The sequence below is a fragment of the Vicugna pacos genome, chromosome 14, assembly GCF_048564905.1.
Source record: "Vicugna pacos chromosome 14, VicPac4, whole genome shotgun sequence".
In the NCBI taxonomy this organism is placed as follows: domain Eukaryota; kingdom Metazoa; phylum Chordata; class Mammalia; order Artiodactyla; family Camelidae; genus Vicugna; species Vicugna pacos.
The window spans coordinates 19838842-19852365 of NC_133000.1; the positions used below are offsets into that span (position 1 = coordinate 19838842).

General features: G+C 40.1%; 2 protein-coding genes across 3 annotated transcripts in view; one reads left to right on the plus strand and one right to left on the minus strand.

Annotated features, from left to right (window-relative positions):
* DNAJC15 (DnaJ heat shock protein family (Hsp40) member C15) overlaps positions 1-9306 on the minus strand; it is a 53475-nt gene extending 44169 nt beyond the window's left edge. The window contains exon 1 of the mRNA XM_031684712.2: positions 9152-9306. Coding sequence (XP_031540572.2) covers positions 9152-9256 — 105 coding nt within the window. The 5' untranslated portion in view covers positions 9257-9306. The remainder of the gene's footprint in view (positions 1-9151) is intronic.
* EPSTI1 (epithelial stromal interaction 1) overlaps positions 8674-13524 on the plus strand; it is a 101419-nt gene continuing 96568 nt past the window's right edge. Inside the window, exon 1 of one of the 2 annotated variants that reach the window (XM_072976314.1) lies at positions 8674-9038. The gene's annotated coding sequence lies outside the window, so the exon portion shown is untranslated. The remainder of the gene's footprint in view (positions 9039-13524) is intronic. The other variant, XM_072976315.1, reaches the window with a different exon arrangement.

Consider the following 13524-nt stretch of genomic DNA (forward strand, 5'->3'; position numbering starts at 1 on the left):
GTCAATTTGGTGAGGCCAGTCAATTACACACCAATCGAGGTGCTGCTGTGTAGGTATTCTGTACTTGTAGCTAACATCTGTGACCAGCTGTCCTTAAGTAAAGGAGTTTATCTCTGATAAATCTCGGTGGAGCTCATCCAATCAGCTGAAAAGCCTTAAGAAGAAAACTGAGATTTCCCTGAGGAAGTAGAAATTCTGCCTCAAGAATCAGCTGCTGTCTGAAAGCTGCCAGTCAGCAGGACTGCCCCACAAATTTTAGACTTGCCAGCCCACACAACTGTGTAAGCCAATTCCTGGAAATAAAGAAAAAGATAAATAATACACCCTACTTAGTTCTGTTTCTCTGGGGAACTGAAGATTTCTGCTGTGTTTCAAGACCAAAAAATAATGCTTTTAGGCATATCCCCTTGACTCATTCATTATTCACTAATTCATCACTTAAAGATCTAATCTGAGAGCCTGCTACGAACCAGACACTGTGCTGGGGGTAGAGATATAGTTTAATAAGATCAGCTCACAAAGGTTACAAACTGACCTGCAGCCTCAAAACAAAACTATGCAAGTCCTCAAAACTTACTACTTTACTTTTATATTTTATTTCGCCGTAAGTTTATCTAATTCATTTTAAAACTTACTAGATTTTAACCATACATATTCTTTGGGATAATAATAAAGAGATGGCAATTTTATTTGTCAATGAATCTCAAAAGTTGACCCATGACACTCCCACTGGTAGGCCCAGATTTTAAATGAGATTACGGACCACAGATTAGCTCTGGGCTATTTGCAAAGGCATATGGTGGTAACTCCAACCTCTTCTCATATTACCAGGTCAATGTGTAGAGACACTGGAGTTAAGAGCCACTGCTTTATACAATGACACGGAGATCACCAACATGCTGAAATAATCTACTGTACAGATTTTATTAGTGTTAACACATTCAGTCTGCCAAATTTGAAACAAGGATGCACTAACTAAAAACTCTACAATTATTATAATAATTGAATATAATAGTAATTGAAATTTTTAAAAAAATCTGTAAAACTTTTAACATTAGGTTTAACTTGAGGGAAAGATTCCGTATTTCTATCTTTATTATAATTAATTAAGTCAGTGCTAGTAGGAAGTAGTTGAAGAGGCTGAAAAATGATTTCAGCAGGTATTCGGTCAGAGATTGTCAAGTAAGAAACCTACACCTACTCTTACATATTTTCCCTGTGAGCTGGTCCTTACCCTATGTGTGGACCAATACACTTCTCAAAATAAGCTCTCTATCCTCTGAAGCGCTGTCTGAGCGAGGCAGTCGGAGGTACCTGAGTCATATCCCTACTACCCTCATTCATTTGACTCTAATACATCCCTACCTTTCTGTTTCACAACCCTTCGTGTAACGATAGCATTACTGACACCTCTCTCTAACCCAGAAGGATGTCTAGTACATATGGTTTCTCACTGCTAAACAGCAAAGAGAAATGGAACTACTCTAGACAGGTAGCAGGATCAAGTAAACTCCCAAATATGAACCAAATCAGTACCAATGGTACCCTCTCCCCTACTCAAACACTCCCATCTCTCCACCTCCCAGTTTATTTCTCTATTGTGATCCCAGACCACAACTTTACAACTTGTCTCCTTTACTGAACTGTGAGCCTCTAGACAGCAGGAAGCAGGCATTATTCAACTTTGTATTCCCAGGCTATAATACTGGTTAAATAAAAGTAGTTAATTGACTGGATGGATGAATGTGTGGATGGACAGTTAGCTAGACAGGTGGCCAGTTGCTAAGTACTCTGCTTCTGGGTCACAGATGGTTTCTGAGAAGAGTCCAGATAAAACTGAGGGACAGGGTCAAGGTTAGATCAAGAGGGAAAAGGGTGAATACAGGGAGAGAACAAAGATTAAAGCTGGCAAAACTGAGTTCTGATTCAGATCCTGCCCTCAATCCACTGTGAGTCTAACTGCAACTGACTACGTGTGTGCTGGAGGGTAGGGATCCTCAATAGAATATGTTAAGTATCGACAGAATATGTTATATACAGTTTGGACCAGTAACTTGTGAAATATTTCAAAGATAGATTGGACCAGACACCTTGTAAAATATAAGGTCAACGTCCATCTATTTAGCAATATGGAATCACCTCAAGATAATAACCCTAAGCACACAGGCCACGAAGGGACACGATTTTCAAAGACAAACTCTAATTAGAAAATTAAACCAGAATAATACCGAAAGATGACTTAACGGCTTGGAACATACGTGTTAAGAAGTAAGAAGCATGGCAGGCTCTGCACCCTTGCTCTGATGCCCTTGAGACTTGTTCTTTGGCCCGAAGCTTCAGATACACCTGCTCTCTAGAGCTTGGTCTTCTGAGCACTTCAAGGTTCACTGAGGTCTAGGAGTTAGTTTCTTTAACTTGCTCATCACTGCTATTTAATTCACTGCCCCTAAATTTATCCCTTTCAAGTTTAAGGAGTAGCCTTAGTTCTACTTTCTACAATTCAGAGGAAAGGGACTTTTCTCCTTTATCATGTATTATTTTATTACTGCACTGACTTTTACTAAATTCTTTCTGTTCAATAACATCCTGAATTAAGAGTTTTACACTATTCCTGAATTAAGTTCTAAACTGTTTTGGCCTATCTTCAAATGAGCCTTCCCTGCCTCTCTCCCTCTCATACAATCACACACTTCTCCCCTAAATTCATATATTTGTCATCTTTCTGGAAATTTTCCATTTCTGTCTGACTTTTGAAAGATTCAAGCAGATGTACACACAGTACTCTAGGTACAGAGACATTATACTTCTATAACAAAAAGATACGTTTGCTTTATTTTCAATAGCTGCCATGAGATGTCCAACGTTTTGCTGGCATCTGTAGAGCTGAAAGAAATTATAGAAAACATCTAGCCAAAACCCACTCCACTTCTTCCATTTTACGGAGGAAGACACTGAGGTCCTGAAAAGTCACACGCCTTGCCTGAGCTGTAGCAATGGTTATCAGTGTCTGCACTGGGACTGGAACACAGGCATCCTCATTCCAGACTACAGCTCAGGTCTTCAAGCAACAATTTAAAAAAACTATTCCCACACTCTTTTAACAGACTATAAAAAATAATTCAATTATCTTTCTAGTGTGAGCTCATACTCGATGAAACATCCCCATCTAACTTAAATGCCCACTCACAAAAACCTTACAGAGACTTGTACAACTTCTCCCTAGGCAGTTTTATAAATTACCTAGAGAAGAGAGTATCATTTAATTATCTAACGTCAAACTGGATCCTAGCACTGGTCCTTGACGTTCTCACTCCTTATAATTTCCTAATTTTTTTCCCTCACAAAATTTTATCTTCCCTTACCCTCCAACAAGAAGTTGTATTTTCAACACCCCTACATTCAAAATAAAACCAACCAGTTTGTTAAGTTTGGAAGTAAGATTACTAGTACGTCCTTCAACTTCTGGATGGGCCACCTGGCAACCTGTCACACTCCAGTATAAAGGCCATTAATAATGAGAGGCATACATTTTAGCCAACTACTCAAAGCCTTACACACTGTCAAGGCAGTAGTTCAATGAACAGTCTCATAAACATACTGCAAATTCAAATTGGGGCAATTTGTTTTGAGGGTTATTTCATCATAGAACTCAAGAGCCTTAATGATACTCATGTCATTAGGCTCAGAAAATAATCAGAAAGGTGCATAAAATTTTCTCATAGATGAGAATATTCATCACTGTATTATTTATAATATATAAAACTGTAAACAATTTGAATACTGAACAGGGGAATAATTAAACTAAGGCATATCTAAAATATGCATCCCCAATTAAATAATATATTGATGAATGTTTACAGGCTATGTTACAGAGTAAAAGCAAGTTATAAGGCAGAATGTACAGTGCATACACACAGGGGAAAAAATGGAATGATATAAACCAAAATGTTAACAGTAGTTACATATGCTTTTACATACCTTTTATCACTAAAACAAATTCTTTGGATTACAGACTTCGGAATTCAAAGAAATACAGTTTGAATTGCTCTCTATGTGTCAGCAACATGACCTTGGCCAAGTTACTTAACCTCTATACTAGTGTTTCCTCATCTTTTTTTTATAGTCTATTCAAAGAGTATGGGAGTAATTTCTAAATTGTCATTTGAAGACCTAGGCTCTAGCCTGGAATTAGGACACCTGTGTTCCAGTAAAATGAGGTTAATAATACCTACATTCTTGGTTTGCTATAAATTTTTATATATTTAGGACATACATATACATCACATAGTATCTTATATGTGAAAAAACATTCACAAAATAGGTTCCCTGCCCTCTATCCTTGAGGGTGGCAGCTCTGGTTTACTCATCTTTTCCCCACACACACCTCGTATATAGCTTCCATGTATTTTGTGTTTAAAAAAAAAAATGTTAAACTGAATTGAATTGACAGACTTTAAATACAAGAGTTGGAGACTGCCTATGTTATCAGAGGCATTAAGCAATAAAATTACCAAATTTTGGGAAAGCATGTCAGAAGAAGTCAGAGTTTTATGTGCACTGACCATATCTAACATGTATTAGATGCTTATATTTTAATAGATGCCCCTCTATACCATTAAAAAGAAAAAAAGAAAAAAATCAAGAGTCTCATTTATCTTAATTTTTTAAATTTAAGGCTGTCATTTCATCATTCTATAAAATATGTCTCTCATCCTCTATTTTTCTAGTTGTTTCACTCATTTGTTAATCATCCAGAAGAAATTTATGGAGCCATAACCACGTGGCTTGTACTATGCAGAGAACTGAGAACAAGGATCCTCTCTGTCCTTGCCTGAGGGGGAGGGTATAGCTCAGTGGTTGAGTGCATGCTCAGCATGCACGAGGTCCTGGGTTCAATACCCAGTACCCCCATTAAAATAAATAAATAAATAAACCAAATTATGCCCCGCCTCCAAAACAAAACAAAATTAAAAAGCCAACTTGGTCCTTGCCTAGAAAGAATACCTAATTTTAGTTTAAAAGACATGTTTCAAAAAGTGGAAGCACTATTTGAATAATGCCAGCAAATCAACACATGGGCCAAGTCAGGTATGTGTTATCATCATCTAGTTTCAAATATTCACCAGAGGGGGGAAAAAAAAACAGGAAAAATTACTTTAAATGTTCCATTACCATGAATCAAAGAATTTCTGAGAACTGGGAAAATAGCCACTCCATCATAGCTGCTACTGCTGGAGAAAAAAAAAAAAAAGCACCAAAACTGTTTACAAATTCCCTAAGGCATTTTTTTCTTCCAAAACAGCATAAGCAGTAAATAACCTTCTAGATAAATATAAACTGCCTGAAAGTGTTATAAAATGCTAAAACTTCTATCCTGAGACCGCAACATTTAAGTTTATGATAGACAATAGTTGTACCTGAGGGAAATTAAGAAAAAAATATTACTCTGCTTCAGGAAGGTAGTTGTGATGGAAAAGGAAAGATGGAGACTATTCCCTCACTCAACAAACATTTATTTAGCATTTGTCTATAAATATACACTTATTGAGCATACTCCAGGCCTTGTGCTTAATTCTGGGGAAAGAGTAGAAAGCAAGACAGACACAGACTCTTGTCCTCCCTTGGAGGCTAATATAAAGGAGAAATCCTACAGAAAAATACCTGCGTCAATGTGCTGAACCAAACAGCCATATTTATTCATTAAGTCACTCATCAGTAATAAAAGTTAATAGTTGTTCACTTAATGAACAATTAAGTGACTACCATGTGTCAGTTGCAATGAATGTCAATCACAGAAGCTTGTAAGTTCTTGCCTTGAAGATGTCACAATCTAGATGCTTACACAGATACAAATAATTTTGATACTTTATAAGAAATAACTTAATAAAAAACTGTGAACTGTCTAAGGAAGTACATAGGATAACATATCATGCTAGGGAAAGGGAACTTGAGCCAGGTGAGGCTATATGTTAGTAACCTGAGTCTCAAAAAATGAGTAAGAGTTTGCCAGGCAAGGAATTTCAGACAAAGGAGAAAACCATAGTAAGTGAAGTCACAGAACAGGGTACAGGACAGCGAAGGGGACATAAAATGGGGTTAAGTTAAGTCATTCATGGGTCAGTTCATGAAGAGTCCTGTATGCCACCATGCTATATTTATCCAGTTTATACAATTACAGTGGAAGGTTTGGACCCTGGAAAATTTACTAAAAGGGAGGTCACCATAATTAGGTCTTAGCATAGAAAAATAACTGATGGCAGTGTGAAGGTTAAAAAGGGTAAAGTTCCAGAAGCAAAGAGACTCCGTTTTTAAAGGCTGATAGGTCAGGGTAGAGATGATAAAGACAAACAGAGTAACTTTAAAGTTTCTTTTCCACTTTTCCATGAGAACCAGCTTTGCTGAAGCAAAGTTTGACCATGACCTTTGAGTAGTAAACAATGAATTCAAATTACGACACAAGTATTTTTCCCTACATTTTTATCTAATTTCCCAAACAGGTTAATGAACATTAATTCTTAGTCTCTAAAGGGAAGCTTACCTGAGAAAGTCCTTTCACATCTGCAGATATATTTCAAAAATTTTAAAATAAATTGCATCTTTTTAAAAAATAGTATGAAAAATTTCTTCAGTTCCTTGCCAAACATTTTATTTTCTACTGTTTTCAATAAGATTAGTGAATATGTCCCATCCCTAGGTCATTTATTCTTTCCTAACACTACCTTTTGTCAACTTCCCATCACTTTCATTACTTTCAGGTTCCCCTACAGTTATTATCAACTGTCTTACCTTCTACCTCATCACTGGTCACTGCCTGGACCAATGATTCCCAACAGAAGAAAAACAGACCCTTAGGGACATGTTGAAAGTTTGTGAGGAATTTTTGGTTGTCATAATAAGCTGGATAGGAGGGAGGGTATTTGGTGCACGGGGAACACTGATCCTAGAAGTCCTAAAATGTATAAGACGACACTGTACAACAAAAAACTGTCTGCATCCCTCAAGATTTTGAAAGATTCTACTGGACACTAAGTAGTGAAAAGCCTGTATATAATCATCTCAGTCTAGGACTTTATTATACATAAAATATATCATTTTTGTACCATTTTAGTGAGGACTGAATTTTCCCAAAATGCAACTATCATGTAAACTGAGGTAAGATTCCACTTTGTTTTGTTCAAAGTTTAACCAAAAATTGTTCACAACTTGGGAAAAATGAGTGTGTTGATGCAAATGGTCCTTATTTGCATCTGAACTGCCAATGTAATACACCTGAAATCAGCCTGCATTTACAGCCATCACACTCAGTGATTTTTCTGCTTTGGTGCAATATGCCAGCAACTGATTAGCACTTCCTTGTGTCTTCTAATGGAATCATGCCTGAACACTTGCATATTTAAGTAGTAGACATGTTATTTTCTAATAAAATACTTGTTTCACCTTTATGCTTCAATTAAAGCAGTACATTTTACCTACTTATATTTAAAAAATCACCAATATTACTTCTATCTTCAGAATGCTACAGGGCTCCAACTGCCTTCCAAATCAGCCTAGTACTGAGATATTTCACTACTCCCCATAAAGAGATGACTTACACCTAACCTAGTATCTCATCAGGTTTATATCACTGACTGAATACTCCATTCAGAAAGCCTTTTCTAAGGAGTCAGCAAGTAATAGTGGAAAGAGTATAGGATTTGGAATCCTAGGTCTAATACTTATTAGGAGAATGATCCTGGATGAGCTACCCTGTCTCCTCATTTAAGTGAGAATTAACGAGGACCTTCCTTACAGGGTTGTAGTAAGAAATGAATCAGACACAGCAGGAGCTCAGTTTGCCTTTTCAAACTTTTATCTGTCTTGTTCATTTACTTACTCCAAGGATGATACATGGCACTCAGCAGTGCTCAAATGTCTGCTGAATAAAAGCATACTGCTTTCTGAAACATTTCCAGGCAAACCCAGCTGACACTGTTTGTCCCAAAAATTTATCAGTTAATCAAGTAATGATTACTGAGCACTCACAACTTGAGTGCTTACTCGAAGTAAATACTCAGTCTCTGCTCTCAGAAAACAGAAAAATGATGGGAAATGACAGGTCAACATAAAAGGTGTCACAAGGCAGTGTATGACTAGTCAAAACCAACCCTACAGACAGAAAGTGCGCTGCATCTAAAGGCAAGACATATTGCTGTGGGCTGGATCAGCATGGAACGTGGTGTGGAAAAGGGATAAAACAGGCATGTCTCCAGACTTTCTCTAACTAATCCATTCTTCTTACACATAGCTTGAGAGAACTTTACAATAGCCCAACCCATCACTCCTCGCTCAAAGCTCATCAAAATAGTACCACTGCCCTCAGGATATCCCAGCCTATTCCTGTGGTTTACCAGCTTCTAGCGCCCATTTATCTGGGAACAACACTGATCAATAAGGTAGCCACTGACTATATGTGGCAACTGAGCACGTGAAATGTGTCTAGTCTGAACTGAGATGTGCTGTTGGTGTAAATTTCACACTGGATTCCAAAAATAGTACCAAAAAAAGAAAAAAGTAAAACATCTCCATCTCATGAATAAACACTTCCTTTTCCCAGCTCTACTTTTCAGCCTGAATAAACCCCCTGCTATTTCCGGCTGGGCCCTCTTTCTCTGGTCTACTTTATAGCTACTACGACTCATAGCTGAAATACTTTTTCCTCTTCCCTGAGTTTACTGCCAGTCATTCTTCAGATCTTAGCTTTACATCGATGGTTACATCGCTTCCTCCAAGAAGCCTCCCCTGATCTCACCGCCTGGCCCCGAAAGACGGGGCTGGGGTCTCCTACGTGACGGGGAACATCCATCCCACAGTACTCATCATGTTGCATCAGCAACTGCCTGTTTTCTGGTCAGTCTCCCGGTAACAGTGGAAGCTCCCTGAGGGACCAGAGACTGGGCAAGCTTACTCGTCAACGCCAGGCACCGAGCAGCATCTCGGCTGAACAAGTGAGGGGTGAGGCAAAGATGGTGCATGAACACCGCGAGGTCCCCGGTTCGAGGGTAAGGGGTGCAGAGGGGTGAGGCATTGAGTAGAGGGGTTTCCGGGGGGGCGCTGGCGGACAGGCTCCGGCAGCTTGGCGCGGGAGACCGGCGGGAGCGCGGGCAGGACTCACCAGCCCCGGGTCGATGTCCGCGTCGGACCGCTTGGCGGGGGGCGGCGAGTACTCGGCGTAGCGCAGACCCTCCCCGGCCGGGGCGACGCCTCCACGGGCAGCCATGACACAGAGGCGCGCGAGCCGCTCGGAGCGCCGCGCTGCCTACGGGGCGCCGCAGGGACAAACTAGTCAGGGCGGCTCCGTTCGCGGGTTTTACCTGCGCTGCACTCGCTGCGCTGGTGGAGGGCGGGGCCCCAGAGGAACTGGTTCTCACCTGGGCTCGGGGCAACTTGTGCAATCAAGGCCAAGTGTCAGGCTCCGAGCTGAGGCCCCCGGGTTCCGGAGGATTTTTGTTTGTTTGTTTCAGATTCACGGGTCTAAAGCCAACTCTGAGACTCCTGGGGCAATGAGTGGTGGGGCCTCGCTTCCTGATATTAGTTCTGATGTAGGGCTCATCTGATGCCCGACTAAGAGAGACTCAGAGTCAGAGAGTCTAACTGCAGTGACTGAATTTCCCTAATGTACTATAACCCACAAGAGACTTTTTTTCCCCACCACCAACTACGGATCATATCGCAATTCTCCCATCCATGAGGGCGATGAAGTAGCAATTTGCTTATTCCACCCCTTCCTGGCATATGAATGGCTATATTTAAGATGAAACTACAAAGAAGAAACTTGTCTCTCTCCACAAATGGTTTTGTGATACCTTGGATGCGGAAAGACCCATTTATTAATTTTTAAGTAAAGCCTTTTGGAGCAAAAATTAACCAACAAATGAAGGCAGTGTAGTGCTTTCCAACTCCTGTACCAGCTTGGCAGCTCTTTTGCCCTTTATACCCATTGCAAAAGCAGCTTACAAGAAGAGATATCTTTTTTTTTTTTAAAGTGTTGAGGATTATGCTAACTTACTAATTTAGTTAATGTTACTAGCAAGACCAAGATGTTAGGGCCTGGAGGAATTTACAATCCAGTAGGGAAGATAGCACTAACATGGAGTGATTGTAATAAATTTATGCTGCATTGTACAGCAGTATAAAAAGGAGCGGACCAGGAGGATAGAAGAGATCTGAGTTCTGGTGTATCTTCTTTCATTTTCTAGGCTTGTGTTCCTGAACATGCCTATTAACCTCACCAAATCTCTCCTTATCTGTGGAAGGGAAGTAACATTTATCCAACATTCTGACTCAGGGAAATTATAAGGATAAAACGGGGTGGAGGGGATATGGAAGCAGTTTGTACAATACACTTATGAAGAGAATTACCACCACAATGTGCTTGGCATTTATGGGAGGAAATGACCACTTTAAAAAAAATTATTTATGGGGGAAGAGGGGTTTGGTTTATTTATTTGTTTTAATGGAGGTGCTGGGGATAGAACTCAGGACCTTGTGCATACTAAGCAAGCACTCTACCACTGAGCTATACCCTCCCCCAGGAAATGGCCACTTTTAACTAGGGTCATCAGAGAAGGGTTGATGGAGACTTAACCATTGAGATGATCAGTAAAGAATGGGTAAGACGTTTTTAGATGAATGAGGAAGAGGGCTGGAAATTTCAGTTGGAAACAAACACAAAGAAATTAAAAAGGTGGCATGTAGAACTGTGTGAAAAAAAAATGCCAAGACTTCAGAAACATGACCTTATGACAGAATTAATTTTCATTAGTCTGATCCATAAGTATCAAGGACACTGGGGAACTAAGTAAATGAATTGGATTGGGACCCACAGGTCATTCATTCATTCATTCACCCAGTCATATATCCAATAAATATGTATTAAGCATCTGTTGGGTATCAGATACTCTACAAGGCATTGGGTATACAGTGTCAAGTAAACAAATAAGTTCGCTGATTCCTTGGAATACACGGACTGTGGGAGGGTTACAGTCTTCCCCAGCAGCTGGGCCCTCGCAGTACAGGCTGCCAGCCTGGAGCAAAGGAGCAAGTAAAGCATGATCAAGGTCAGCCGAGGCTCCTCTCACTGCTGGTCCTGCTCGAGGACTGGAGGGAAGCTTCCAGTGCAGAAGTCAGGAAAAGAGGAGAAAGAAGAATTGGGCAAAAGAATAGCTTGGTGGAGGGGAAGTGGGCTCAGCAGGGACACACCTTGGCTCAGACTCCCACCCACTGAGAGCAGACTGCTGACTGCTTCTAGACTTGCCCCAGTTCCCCTGATGCCTTGGGCATCTCCTCCTACAGCAGCAGCTGTAAAAATCTTCCAGAAAGGCTACTCAGTTCTCAAACTTTGGTTCTTTGCTAAGGTCACCCTCATCAGCACACGCACACACACAAAAAGGATGGAAACAGGAACAAATAAGTCCTCTGTCTCCTCAAAGGGATCTCTTGTTAACTTAGCAAAACTCCCTTCCCTAGCTTCCCTGAGAATGAAGAGGAATCCTTGGGCTTTGGAAGCCCAAATGGGAAGACATATTAAATTTTTATTGGCCTGTTTTTATTAGTTACATCACTTCAGAGATAGGTAATTTATGTTCAATAGACTTCCTAAAAGAAAAGCAGATACTGGTAATACATCTTAGAAATACCTCAGTAAAAAAAATGTTTTAAAATATCCTGGGTTCAATCCCTAGTACCTCCTTTAAACAAACAAACAAATAAACAAACAAACAAACCTAATTAACACCCTCCCTCCCAAAAATAGACATTTGGCAAAAAAAAGAAGTTGACCTTCCTGTGCCTCAGTTTCCATCACTAAAGTGGGAGATGGTAATAGCACCTCCCGTGTGAGAATTACATGAATTAACTCTTGCAAAGCTCTTAGAATATTGCCAGATACCTAGAAAATTCTAAAAAAGTGTTAGTTACTATTTTTCTTAAATCAGCTCTTTCAGCTGTTTGTTTCCTACAAGGATACATTTTCTTCCTCCTGCCCCCACCCGACTGTTGTGTTTGATTTCCATGTGGTTGCCTTGTCTTTGAAATGATGAAACTTGATTAGACATCACACAGCGATAAAGTGAGTGTGGGAGAAAAAGGAGTTGTTTTTACAGAAATGAAATTAAATGCTTTGGAAAAACCTTCTAAAAGCAAGTTACAAAAAAAAAAAAGAAAGAAAGAAAGAAAAAAAGCTGTCAAATTGGCAGACTTAAGAGAATTACAAAAATTGAGTGCAGCTCTACACTCAGTTTGCCTTTTGGGAGGGAGGGTAATTAGGTGCTATTTATTTATTTAAATCTTTTTTTTTTTCTTTTAAATGGAGGTACCGGGGATTGAACCCAGGACTTCATGCATGCTAGGCACACACTCTACCCCAGAACTATACCTTCCCTCCTCAGTTTGCTTTCAAAATGTCATGTTCCCTCTTTATTTTAGCAAACCCAAATTAGTAATCATAGAGGATAGATGATCAATATGGAAGAAACTGAGGCAAAACTGAATCAGAGGACTGACACCCAAGTAAGAGCCTTTGGCCCTGTAGATAAACACAGAGTACATCATGAACAAACAGACTGGATACAGTGTATGTCTGTTGTATTAACATTTCAAAGGTGGTGGGGGAGGGTGTTATTAGAAAAAAGTCTAAAAAAGCTCATTAAGGGAAATAATAAGTAAAAAAGTTGTGAAACTGATTTATAAGTGATGTTTAAAAAAATAATGTTTAAAATATGCATCATTACTGTTATGATCCAGATTTAATTCATTTTTCAATGAATCCACCAACCACCACGCTGGTCTGGTCAGAAAAGAGGGCTGTACTGTGACAAAGTGCAGTGGGCACAAAGGAGAGGGGGCAGAAAATACCCAGGCAGGAGTCGGAGAAGCCAGTGCTCAAGCTGACCATGGAAGGGTGAAAACCAATTTGCTGGGTTGGTTAAGAATGAAGCCGGATTGGGGAAGGAGGTAGGAGACAGCATGGTCCATGAACAGTACTGCAAATCATTCAGTTTTGTTAAGCTTTAAATAGGAAGGCAACAAAGATGGATAAGGGTGGACAGACAACCGGACAAAGGCCAGATAGTGAGCAGCTTTATTTAATAAGCAAAGGCACTTAGAATTTCTCTTATAGGTGAAGGCAAGACATCAAAAAATGTCAAATGTGGGGGTGACATGATCAGATCTACATGCTAGGAAGATCGTTCTGGTAGTGATGCGGGATCAATGGGCCAAAACTGGAGGGGGGACATCAACAAGAAAGTTACTGCAACGGCCTGAGTAAGAGATGTTGAGGCTTGAACCAGGACAGTGGCAGGGACTTGGTACTGGGTGGTGTGTAAACTCTTTTGGCTTCCTTCCTACATTCCCACCCAACAAAGACCAACAAGGATTGACTCTGTCCTCTACTCTCAGGGTGGGCCCATCATTGTAGCCACGGTGCTTGTTTCAGGGATGGGCACGTAGCCCTTCGGGGATGCTTGGGTTATTGGAGAGGTTTGC